This window comes from Anomaloglossus baeobatrachus, chromosome 8, assembly GCF_048569485.1.
Source record: "Anomaloglossus baeobatrachus isolate aAnoBae1 chromosome 8, aAnoBae1.hap1, whole genome shotgun sequence".
NCBI lineage: Eukaryota > Metazoa > Chordata > Amphibia > Anura > Aromobatidae > Anomaloglossus > Anomaloglossus baeobatrachus.
Window position 1 is genome coordinate 209,866,499 of NC_134360.1, and position 15,646 is coordinate 209,882,144.

Here is a 15,646-nt window from a genome sequence, read left to right on the forward strand (position 1 = left end):
CCTACACACACAATGCACTCCCCATCACCCCCTACACACACACACACACACACACACACACAATGTACCCCCCCATCACCCCCTACACACACAATGTACCCCCCATCACCCCCTACACACACAATGTACCCCCCATCACCCCCTACACACACACACACACACACACACACTGTACCCCCCATCACCCCCTACACACACACACACACACACACTGTACCCCCATCACCCCCTACACACACACACACATACACACACAATGTACCCCCCATCACCCCCTACACACACACACACACACACACACAATGCACTCCCCATCACCCCCTACACACACACACACACACACACACACAATGTACCCCCCATCACCCCCTACACACACACAATGCACTCCCCATCACCCCCTACACACACACAATGCACTCCCCATCACCCCCTACACACACACACACACACACAATGTACCCCCTACACACACACACACAATGTACCCCCCATCACCCCCTACACACACACACACACACACACAATGTACCCCCCATCACCCCCTACACACACACACACACACACACTGCACCCCCCATCACCCCCTACACACACACACACTGCACCCCCCATCACCCCTACACACACACACACACACACACACAATGTACCCCCCATCACCCCCTACACACACACACACACACACACACACAATGTACCCCCCATCACCCCCTACACACACACAATGTACCCCCCATCACCCCCTACACACACACAATGTACCCCCCATCACCCCCTACACACACACACACACACACACACACACACACACTGCACCCCCCATCACCCCCTACACACACACACACACACACACACACACACTGCACCCCCCATCACCCCTACACACACACACACACACTGCACCCCCCATCACCCCTACACACACACACACACACACACACACACAATGTACCCCCCATCACCCCCTACACACACACAATGTACCCCCCATCACCCCCTACACACACACAATGTACCCCCCATCACCCCCTACACACACACACACACACACACACACACACACACACACACTGCACCCCCCATCACCCCCTACACACACACACACACACACACACACACACTGCACCCCCCATCACCCCTACACACATAATGTACCCCCCATCACCCCCTACACACACACACACACACAATGTACCCCCCATCACCCCCTACACACACACAATGTACCCCCCATCACCCCCTACACACACACACACACACACACACACACACACACACACACAATGTACCCCCCATCACCCCCTACACACACAATGTACCCCCCATCACCCCCTACACACACAATGTACCCCCCATCACCCCCTACACACACAATGAACCCCCCATCACCCCCTACACACACACACACACACACACTGTACCCCCCATCACCCCCTACACACACACACACACACACACACACACACACACACACACTGTACCCCCATCACCCCCTACACACACACACAATGCACTCCCCATCACCCCCTACACACACACACACACACACACAAAATACACTCCCCATCACCCCCTACACACACAATGCACTCCCCATCACCCCCTACACACACACAATGCACTCCCCATCACCCCTACACACACACACACACACACACACACACACAATGTACCCCCTACACACACACACACACACAATGTACCCCCCATCACCCCCTACACACACACACACACACACAATGTACCCCCCATCACCCCCTACACACACACACAATGCACTCCCCATCACCCCCTACACACACACACACACACACACACAATGTACCCCCCATCACCCCCTACACACACACAATGCACTCCCCATCACCCCCTACACACACAATGCACTCCCCATCACCCCCTACACACACACACACACACACACACACACACACACAATGTACCCCCCCATCACCCCCTACACACACAATGTACCCCCCATCACCCCCTACACACACAATGTACCCCCCATCACCCCCTACACACACACACACACACACACACACACTGTACCCCCCATCACCCCCTACACACACACACACACACACACACACTGTACCCCCATCACCCCCTACACACACACACACATACACACACAATGTACCCCCCATCACCCCCTACACACACACACACACACACACAATGCACTCCCCATCACCCCCTACACACACACACACACACACACACACACAATGTACCCCCCATCACCCCCTACACACACACAATGCACTCCCCATCACCCCCTACACACACACAATGCACTCCCCATCACCCCCTACACACACACACACACACACACAATGTACCCCCTACACACACACACAATGTACCCCCCATCACCCCCTACACACACACACACACACACAATGTACCCCCCATCACCCCCTACACACACACACACACACACACACACTGCACCCCCCATCACCCCCTACACACACACACACACACACACTGCACCCCCCATCACCCCTACACACACACACACACACACACACACAATGTACCCCCCATCACCCCCTACACACACACACACACACACACAATGTACCCCCCATCACCCCCTACACACACACAATGTACCCCCCATCACCCCCTACACACACACAATGTACCCCCCATCACCCCCTACACACACACACACACACACACACTGCACCCCCCATCACCCCCTACACACACACACACACACACACACACACTGCACCCCCCATCACCGCTACACACACACACACACACACACACACAATGTACCCCCCATCACCCCCTACACACACACACACACACACACACACACACAATGTACCCCCCATCACCCCCTACACACACACAATGTACCCCCCATCACCCCCTACACACACACACACACAATGTACCCCCCATCACCCCCTACACACACAATGTACCCCCCATCACCCCCTACACACACAATGTACCCCCCATCACCCCCTACACACACACACACACTGTACCCCCCATCACCCCCTACACACACACACACACACACACACACACTGTACCCCCATCACCCCCTACACACACACACAATGCACTCCCCATCACCCCCTACACACACACACACACACACACACACACACACACACACAATGCACTCCCCATCACCCCCTACACACACACAATGCACTCCCCATCACCCCCTACACACACACACACACACACACACACACACAATGTACCCCCCATCACCCCCTACACACACACAATGTACCCCCCATCACCCCCTACACACACACACACACACAATGTACCCCCCATCACCCCCTACACACACAATGTACCCCCCATCACCCCCTACACACACAATGTACCCCCCATCACCCCCTACACACACACACACACACTGTACCCCCCATCACCCCCTACACACACACACACACACACACACACACACTGTACCCCCATCACCCCCTACACACACACACAATGCACTCCCCATCACCCCCTACACACACACACACACACACACACACACACAATGCACTCCCCATCACCCCCTACACACACACAATGCACTCCCCATCACCCCCTACACACACACACACACACACACAATGTACCCCCCATCACCCCCTACACACAATGTACCCCCCATCACCCCCTACACACACACACAATGTACCCCCCATCACCCCCTACACACACACACACACACAATGTACCCCCCATCACCCCCTACACACACAATGTACCCCCCATCACCCCCTACACACACAATGTACCCCCCATCACCCCCTACACACACACACACACACTGTACCCCCATCACCCCTTACACACAGACACACACACACACTGTACCCCCCATCACCCCCTACACACACACACACACACACACACACAATGTACCCCCCATCATCCCCTACACACACACACACACACACACACACAATGTACCCCCCATCACCCCCTACACACACACACACAATCACAATGTACCCCCCATCACCCCCTACACACACACACACAATGTACCCCCATCACCCCCTATACACACACACACACACAATGTACCCCCCATCACCCCCTACACACACACACAATGTACCCCCCATCACCCCCTACACACACACACACACAATGTACCCCCCATCACCCCCTACACACGCTATGTACCCCCCATCACCCCCTACACACACAATGTACCCCCCCATCACCCCCTACACACACAATGTACCCCCCATCACCCCCTACACACAATGTTGCCCCCATGACCCCCTACAAACACACACACACACACAATGTACCCCCCATCACCCCCTACACACACACACACACACACACACACACACACTGTACCCCCCATCACCCCCTACACACACACAATGTCCCCCCCCATCACCCCCTACACACACACACACACACACAATGTACCCCCCATCACCCCCTACACACACACACACACACAATGTACCCCCCATCACCCCCTACACACACACACACACACACACACAATGTACCCCCCATCACCCCCTACACACACAATGTACCCCCCATCACCCCCTACACACACACAGACACACACACACAATGTACCCCCCATCACCCCCTACACACACACACACACACACAATGTACCCACCCATCACCCCCAACACACACACACACAATGTACCCCCCATCATCCCCTACACACATACACACACACACACACACACACACACACACACAATGTACCCCCCATCACCCCCTACACACACACAATGCACTCCCCATCACCCCCTACACACACAATGCACTCCCCATCACCCCCTACACACACACACACACAATGTACCCCCCATCACCCCCTACACACACACACACACACACACACACAATGTACCCCCCATCACCCCCTACACACACAATGTACCCCCCATCACCCCCTACACACACAATGTACCCCCCATCACCCCCTACACACACACACACACACACACACACACACACACACACACACAATGTACCCCCCATCACCCCCTACACACACACACACACAATGTACCCCCCATCACCCCCTACACACAATGTACCCCCCATCACCCCCTACACACACAATGTACCCCCCATTACCCACTACACACACAATGTACCCCCCATCACCCCCTACACACACACACACACACACACACACACTGTACCCCCATCACCCCCTACACACACACACACTGTACCCCCCATCACCCCTTACACACACACACACACACACACACACAAAATGTACCCCCCATCACCCCCTACACACAATGCACAATGTACCCCCCATCATCCCCTACACACACACACACACACACAATGTACCCCCCATCACCCCCTACACACACACACACACACACACACACAATGTACCCCCCATCACCCCCTACACACACACACACACACAATGTACCCCCCATCACCCCCTACACACACACACACAATGTACCCCCCATCACCCCCTACACACACACACACACACACACACACAATGTACCCCCCATCACCCCCTACACACACACACACACACACACACACAATGTACCCCCCATCACCCCCTACACACAATGTACCCCCCATCACCCCCTACACACACAATGTACCCCCCATTACCCACTACACACACAATGTACCCCCCATCACCCCCTACACACACACACACACACACACACACACTGTACCCCCATCACCCCCTACACACACACACACTGTACCCCCCATCACCCCTTACACACACACACACACAAAATGTACCCCCCATCACCCCCTACACACAATGCACAATGTACCCCCCATCATCCCCTACACACACACACACACACACAATGTACCCCCCATCACCCCCTACACACACACACAATGTACCCCCCATCACCCCCTACACACACACACACACACACACACACAATGTACCCCCCATCACCCCCTACACACACACACACACAATGTACCCCCCATCACCCCCTACACACACACACACACACACACACACACACACACACACACAATGTACCCCCCATCACCCCCTACACACACACACAATGTACCCCCCCCATCACCCCCTACACACACACACACACAATGTACCCCCCATCACCCCCTACACACACACACACACACACACACACAATGTACCCCCCATCATCCCCTACACACACACACACACACACACACACACACACACACACACACACACACACACACACACAATGTACCCCCCATCACCCCCTACACACACACACACACAATCACAATGTACCCCCCATCACCCCCTACACACACACACACAATGTACCCCCCCATCACCCCCTACACACACACACAATGTACCCCCCATCACCCCCTACACACACAATGTACCCCCCATCACCCCCTACACACACAATGTACCCCCATCACCCCCTACACACACACACACACACACACACACACACACACACTGTACCCCCCATCACCCCCTACACACACACACACTGTACCCCCCATCACCCCCTACACACACACACACACACACACTGTACCCCCCATCACCCCTTACACACACACACACACACACACACACACACACTGTACCCCCCATCACCCCCTACACACACACACACACACACACAATGTACCCCCCATCATCCCCTACACACACACACACACACACACACACACAATGTACCCCCCATCACCCCCTACACACACACACACAATCACAATGTACCCCCCATCACCCCCTACACACACACACACACACAATGTACCCCCCCATCACCCCCTACACACACACACACAATGTACCCCCCATCACCCCCTACACACACAATGTACCCCCCATCACCCCCTACACACACAATGTACCCCCATCACCCCCTATACACACACACACACACACACACAATGTACCCCCCATCACCCCCTACACACACACACAATGTACCCCCCATCACCCCCTACACACACACACACACACAATGTACCCCCCATCACCCCCTACACACGCTATGTACCCCCCATTACCCCCTACACACACAATGTACCCCCCATCACCCCCTACACACACAATGTACCCCCCATCACCCCCTACACACAATGTTGCCCCCATGACCCCCTACAAACACACACACACAATGTACCCCCCATCACCCCCTACACACACACACACACACACTGTACCCCCCATCACCCCCTACACACACACACACACACACACACTGTACCCCCCATCACCCCCTACACACACACAATGTCCCCCCCATCACCCCCTACACACACACACACACACAATGTACCCCCCATCACCCCCTACACACACACACAAACAATGTACCCCCCATCACCCCCTACACACACACACACACACACAATGTACCCCCCATCACCCCCTACACACACAATGTACCCCCCATCACCCCCTACACACACACAGACACACACACACAATGTACCCCCCATCACCCCCTACACACACACACACACACACACACACACACACAATGTACCCACCCATCACCCCCTACACACACACAATGCACTCCCCATCACCCCCTACACACACAATGCACTCCCCATCACCCCCTACACACACACACACACACACACACAATGTACCCCCCATCACCCCCTACACACACACACACACACACACAATGTACCCCCCATCACCCCCTACACACAATGTACCCCCCATCACCCCCTACACACACAATGTACCCCCCATCACCCCCTACACACACACACACACACACACAATGTACCCCCCATCACCCCCTACACACACAATGTACCCCCCATCACCCCCTACACACACAATGTACCCCCCATTACCCACTACACACACAATGTACCCCCCATCACCCCCTACACACACACACACACACACACACTGTACCCCCATCACCCCCTACACACACACACACTGTACCCCCCATCACCCCTTACACACACACACACACACACACACACACAAAATGTACCCCCCATCACCCCCTACACACAATGCACAATGTACCCCCCATCATCCCCTACACACACACACACACACACAATGTACCCCCCATCACCCCCTACACACACACACACACACACACACACACAATGTACCCCCCATCACCCCCTACACACACACACACACACACACACACACACAATGTACCCCCCATCACCCCCTACACACACACACACAATGTACCCCCCATCACCCCCTACACACACACACACACACACACAATGTACCCCCCATCACCCCCTACACACACACACACAATGTACCCCCCATCACCCCCTACACACAATGTACCCCCCATCACCCCCTACACACACAATGTACCCCCCATTACCCACTACACACACAATGTACCCCCCATCACCCCCTACACACACACACACACACACACACACACACTGTACCCCCATCACCCCCTACACACACACACACACTGTACCCCCCATCACCCCTTACACACACACACACACACACACACACACAAAATGTACCCCCCATCACCCCCTACACACAATGCACAATGTACCCCCCATCATCCCCTACACACACACACACACACACACACACACACACAATGTACCCCCCATCACCCCCTACACACACACACACACACACACACAATGTACCCCCCATCACCCCCTACACACACACACACACACACACACACAATGTACCCCCCATCACCCCTTACACACACACACACAATGTACCCCCCATCACCCCCTACACACACACACACACACACACACACACAATGTACCCCCCATCACCCCCTACACACACACACAATGTACCCCCCCATCACCCCCTACACACACACAATGTACCCCCCATCACCCCCTACACACACACACAATGTACCAATGTACCCCCCCCACACACACACACACACACACACAATGTACCCCCCATCACCCCCTACACACACACACACACACACAGACACACAATGTACCCCCCCATCACCCCCTACACACACACACACACACACAATGTACCCCCCCATCACCCCCTACACACACACACACAATGTACCCCCCATCACCCCCTACACACACAATGTACCCCCATCACCCCCTACACACACACACACACACACACACACACACACACACACACACTGTACCCCCCATCACCCCCTACACACACACACACACACTGTACCCCCCATCACCCCTTACACACACACACACACTGTACCCCCCATCACCCCCTACACACACAATGTACCCCCCATCACCCCCTACACACACAATGCACTCCCCATCACCCCCTACACACAATGCACTCCCCATCACCCCCTAAACACACACACACACAATGTACCCCCCATCATCCCCTACACACACACACACACACACACACACAATGTACCCCCCATCACCCCCTACACACACACAATGTCCCCCCCATCACCCCCTACACACACACACAATGTACCCCCCATCACCCCCTACACACACACACACACACACACACACACACACAATGTACCCCCCCATCACCCCCTACACACACACACACACACACAATGTACCCCCCATCACCCCCTACACACACACACACACAATGTACCCCCCATCACCCCCTACACACACAATGTACCCCCCATCACCCCCTACACACACACCACACACACACACACACACACACAATGTACCCCCATCACCCCCTACACACACACACACACACACACACAATGTACCCCCCATCACCCCCTACACACACACACAATGTACCCCCCATCACCCCCTACACACACACACACACACACACACACACACACACACACAATGTACCCCCCATCACCCCCTACACACACACACACACACAATGTACCCCCCATCACCCCCTACACACACAATGTACCCCCCATCACCCCCTACACACACACACACACACTGTACCCCCCCATCATCCCCTACACACACACACACACACACACAATGCACTCCCCATCACCCCCTACACACACAATGCACTCCCCATCACCCCCTACACACACACACACACACACACACTGTACCCCCCATCACCCCCTACACACACACACACACACACACAATGTACCCCCCCATCACCCCCTACACACACACACACACACAATGTACCCCCCATCACCCCCTACACACACACACACACACACACACAGTGTACCCCCCATCACCCCCTACACAAACTGCACCTCCCATCACCCCCTGCACACACACACACTGCACCCCCATCACCCCCTACACACACACACACACACTGCACCCCCCATCACCCCCTACACACACACACACACACTGCACCCCCATCACCCCCTACACACACACACACACACACACACACACACACTGCACCCCCCATCCGCCCCTACACACACACACACACACACACACACACACACACACACACTGCACCCCCCATCACCCCCTACACACACACACACACACACACACACTGCACCCCCCATCACCCCCTACACACACACACACACACACACACACTGCACCCCCCATCACCCCCTACACTCACACAATGCACCCCCTGCACACACAATGTACCCCCATTACCCCTCCCCACACAAATACAGTGCACCCTCCATTACCCCTCCCCCCACACACAATACAATGCACCCTCCATTACCCCCTCCCCATACATAATACATTGCACCCCCCCATCACCCCCTGCAGACACAAAATACACTATCCCATCACTACACACTCCTGCCTCCCCACCTCCCTCGGAATACAGTGCTTCTCCTCTGCCTGTCACAAAGCTGTGTCTCCTTCACAAATGTTCCCCGTTGTGTGTCCTCAGCCCCTCCCCACACATCTCCATTAATTACACCTGTCTCTTCATGGAGAGCTTACCGCTTCCTGATCCTCATGTCCCCTGTGTGGCGCCCGCAGCACTGTGATGACGTCAGCAAGGTGCTGATCTCATCACGTTGCTGCACGTCAGGGGTGGGTCCCAGTCCCGGCGCGCTGTTCAAATGTATTTACGTCTGAAAGACGCAAATACATTTGAATAGGAAGAAGGAGGAAGCTGCAGTCACCGGCGCGCTCCTTTGCACTGTGTGCATGCCAGGCACACAGCACACAGCAGGGCCGGCACAGCACGCTGCCTCCTGCTGCAGCTAGTGTGCCCGGCATGCACACAGTGCTGAGCAGCGCGCCGGTGACTGCAGATACAGCGGCCCACTACATTGTGCCCCTGCTTCTAGGGGGGGGGGCAGGTGCCCCCCCTGCCCCTCGCTGGGCACGCCCATGGCTCTGCTTATATTGTCCAAGTCCATGTGCCTAGTGTTCGATCAAGTAAACGAGAGTAAAATTAAAAATGCGTAAAAAAAACGCTCAAAAACTGCCACCAAATTGTTTAAAAAAAATGTTTACACTAAAAACCAGAATAACAAGTTTTCTAATATACTCCCTTTTGTGTCAGATCTGACTGTTTATTTTTTTGTTTTTGCTAAAAACATCAGTTATATGTGGTATTGCCAAGAGCAAACACATATTGCAAATTAATAGTGGGTCAAAAGGATTACAAAAAATGTTCTTGTGATTTGTGGGCGGAAGTTATAGTTGTATAATGAAACAATCATGAAATCTTTTTCTTTTAGGTCAATGAAGAGGGCAGTGAGGCGACAGCAGCAACGACTCTTTCGATGACCGGACGCTCATTCAACCCAAGGAGGGTCATGTTTAGAGCCAACAAACCCTTCCTGGTCTTCATTCGAGAAGTTGCAATCAATGCTATTATTTTCATGGGCAGAGTTTCCAATCCTGGATGTAATTAACATTGCATTGTGACCAAAATTCAAGCCACTTCCCCATATCTGCCTTCTCGCCTCCTCAAAGGCACATTGTCGTTTTTGCTTTCACTTGTTTACCTAATGGATATATTAATGTTTGATGCTATAATAAAAATCATGTTATAGGACTTTGTTCTTCTTTTTCTTTCCTCGGCTTGAAGAACATACATATTCAGTGAGGCATATAAACCCATGTTCCTCCGTAGTAATAGGGACAAAGAGACAATCGGGACCCTTTTTATGAACCATAATAGAAATTTGATCTGTAGGCCGGCATTTTGCATAGCCAGCGTGTTATCCTATATTTCCCCATGCACCAGCCATTGCTCAAAAGTGTCCAGTTAATTGCTCTTATTTAATTCTTAACATCCCATCTTTGTTTAAATCCGTTATATGGTTTCAGAGATATGGGCCTTTTTTTCTTTTTATGTTTTTAATCTAGTGCTAACGTCTACGGTCTTTAGAACGAGGGCTTTGCTCACAGGATAATACAGAGGACCCTATAGGACGCGCCCCAGGGGACCCTATAGGACGCGCCCCAGGGGACCCTATAGGACGCGCCCCAGGGGACCCTATAGGACGCGCCCCAGGGGACCCTATAGGATGCGCCCCAGAGGACCCTATAGGACGCGCCCCAGAGGACCCTATAGGACGCGCCCCAGAGGACCCTATAGGACGCGCACACACACACCTTTGTGAAGACCATAAAAATGTGTACGAAATAAATAGGCCCCCATGTCTGGAACCATATGGTGGATTTAGAAAACAAAACAACAAAAACTACTCTGGGAGCAACTGGAATAAAATGGGAACAAAAACTGGAACATTTGAGCAGGTGACTGATTCTTTTTAAAGAATTAGATGTGTCGGATTCAATATGGCTGATCCTTTATTGTCCCAAAAGAGAAGTCACTGCCAATGGATCTCGCCATTGAAATTACTATGTACACCTCAAGTGTTTTAACAACCATTATCTGAAAAGCCGTGTTAGGTCATAAGTTAAAATTAGTTAAAGGGAACCTGTCAGGTGCAATATGCAAAAGTATTTCTAAAGATCTTTTATAATATGCTAATGAGGCCAGGGACAAGTCACAGGGGTTCCTCGCTCATTCAGCCCTCTTAGCATGTTCCTGTGGGTGTATTAACATGCTAACATGCTACTTAATGCCCATGGCCCAATGTTATTGACAGTGATGCGCGTACCTGCGTCCATTGCACCACCGCAGACGCTGAGCTTAGGGTCAGTGCGCATGGATCAGAAGTCCCAGCACTTTCAGTCATGCGCACTAGACCTTTCTGAAGCCGAGATGTGTGTACACCCGGCTTCATAGTGCGCATGACCGGGAGTGCAGGTCATTGTGATCCATGTCTGAGGCGGTTCAACGGACACAAGTACGCGTGTCACCAACGATGACGCTGGGCCATGGCCATTGAATAGCAGGTTAGCACGCCTCTGAAGGATCGATCTCTTTTATCTATGCTACTAGATACAGGGACAGTTAGGCAGGGATTAGCAATATACACCCAGAACTGCTCGTGGCTCTGGGTGCACATTGGACTTGACAGGTTCCTTTTAAATATAAGACATTGGGGGAGATGTACTAATCTAAACCGACCAAATTTTTGGCCAAATATGTCCCAAAAATAAAAAAATGTGCCTTATACAAGATTTATTGTGTTGTAGACACTTTTTGCATCACATGCCCTGCTAGAAATGGAAAAGTGAATTTTTGGAAATGGGGTGTGTAAAAAAAAAAAAAAAAAAAAAAAAAAAAAAAAGATGCTAAAGAATCAGCTCACTCTCCTTTAACAGAAATATAGGTACAGCGAGGAAAAAAAGTATTTAGTCAGCCACCAATTGTGCAAGTTCTCCCACTTAAAAAGATGAGAGGCCTGTAATTGACATCATAGGTAGACCACAACTATGAGAAACAAAATGGGAAAACAAATCCAGAAAATCACCGCGTCTGATTTGGCAAGATTTTATTTGCAAATTATGGTGGCAAAAAAATATTTGGTCACCTAATAACATGGAAGATTTCGGGCTCTCACAGAACTGTAACTTCTTCTTTAAGAGGCTCCTCTGTCCTCCACTCATTACCTGTAGTAATGGCTCCTGTGTGAACTTATCAGTATAAAAGACACTTGTCCACAACCTCAAATAGTCACACTCCAAACTCCGCTATGGTGAAGACCAAAGAGCTGTCAAGGGACACCAGAAACAAAATTGTAGCCCTGCACCAGGCTGGGAAGACTGAATCTGATAGAGGGTAGAGCATGTTACTGCAGCATGCAAATTCCCAGAGTGTTAAGGCTATGTGCCCACGGGACTCTGTATCTGCGGATTTTTCTGCATCAAAATCCGCAGCTTTCCCCCGGAATCCGCAGCTTTTCATAGGTGTGGATTTGACGCGGATTTTGTTGCGGATTTTGCGTTTTTTTTTTAATTCAATTGAATAGGCAAAATCTGCACGAAAATCCGCAACAATAATTGACATGCTGCAGATTTTTCCGCACGAAAAGCCGCACGATTTCCGCAGCGGAAAAATCCGCAGCGTGGGCACAGCATTTCCCAAATGCCATAGAAATGGCTGGGGAGTAGCTGTGCTGCAGATTTCTGGAAAATCCGCGCATTTTCCGCAGCGTGGGCACATAGCCTTATGCTGTTCTCTGCACCTCTCATCAATTGACTGTTAAAGGGTTAATTGCAAGATAGAAAATTATCCTCTATTGGATAGGGAATAGTTTGCTGATGGCTGGAAGTCTGACTGCTGGGACCCCCAGTGATTCCAGAGAACGGTGATCTGCAAAGCCCCATATTGAGAGGAAGAAGGATTCACATGCTCGACCTCCACTACATTCATTGGCTAGAAGACTGCTAGAAATAGGCAAGAGTTGTACTCTGCTGCATCACACAGACAATAAGTGGAGGGGAGGCTGGGCATGTGAATTATCCACTCCACTCAAAACCGAGCTCTGCAGAGCCCCATTCTCATGATTGTTTGGGTCAGAGTTCAGCAAATTATACCCTATGCAAAGGATAGCAGAGACCTTCCTATTTTAGAAATAACTCTTCAAGGGACAATTTTGCTTAAAACAATGAAGTTTGACCCCATTTGCAGCCATATAAACCCAGACAAATACTGAGTACTTAGCACAAATATATACTTTGTAACTAATATCCTATGTAATAATTAATAAAAGAAGAAAGCTCACCACGCCGGCACGTCCGTTTCATGTCAGGATCCTGATGGATGGATCTTCTGGTGGATCCCAGCCAGGGGAGCAGATAAAGGTAGTAAAAAAAGACCTGCCACCTCCATCCACGATGTAAAATTGAAACGAAAAAACTATATTGGAAAACTAATTAAACCAGTGGGATCTGCTGTACATGTTAGGCCCCTTTCACATTGCGTTTCACTGGCTCCTTCGGATCAAAAAAGTCCATGGAGCCTCTGTTAGGAGTCTCAACACAGAAACTAGCCAGATATTCCTCCAGGAAGGACCTAGCCAAGGAGTGGCTCTTTTTAGGAGACCACCATATTAATATATTATATATTTGACAAGTTTAAAGATATGACAAGGGAAATACCAAGGCCAGGTATCCATCCACAGACAGCTGTTTCGGGGTATTGCCCCTCATCAGTGTGCAGTAGGATTCTGGCCAGGTGGGAGCAATGCCTAGTAGACCAGCAAGACAAAACAATCACTGATCTCGGGGAGACCAGCCAGAGAAAACACTGCCAGAAGCCAACGAGGGCGCTCAAAACAGTGAAATCCTAGGTGCATTGCCCCCTGGGAAATATGCAAATCAAATAAGTCTGTGGAGCCTCTGTTAG

At 51.8% G+C, this 15,646-nt stretch overlaps 1 protein-coding gene across 1 annotated transcript in view; it reads left to right on the forward strand.

Annotated features, from left to right (window-relative positions):
- SERPINC1 (serpin family C member 1) overlaps positions 1-11,884 on the forward strand; it is a 62,103-nt gene extending 50,219 nt beyond the window's left edge. Inside the window, exon 7 of the mRNA XM_075321081.1 lies at positions 11,616-11,884. Within this exon, the coding sequence (XP_075177196.1) occupies positions 11,616-11,792 (177 nt within the window). The 3' untranslated portion in view covers positions 11,793-11,884. The remainder of the gene's footprint in view (positions 1-11,615) is intronic.
- The last annotated feature ends 3,762 nt before the right edge of the window (positions 11,885-15,646 follow it).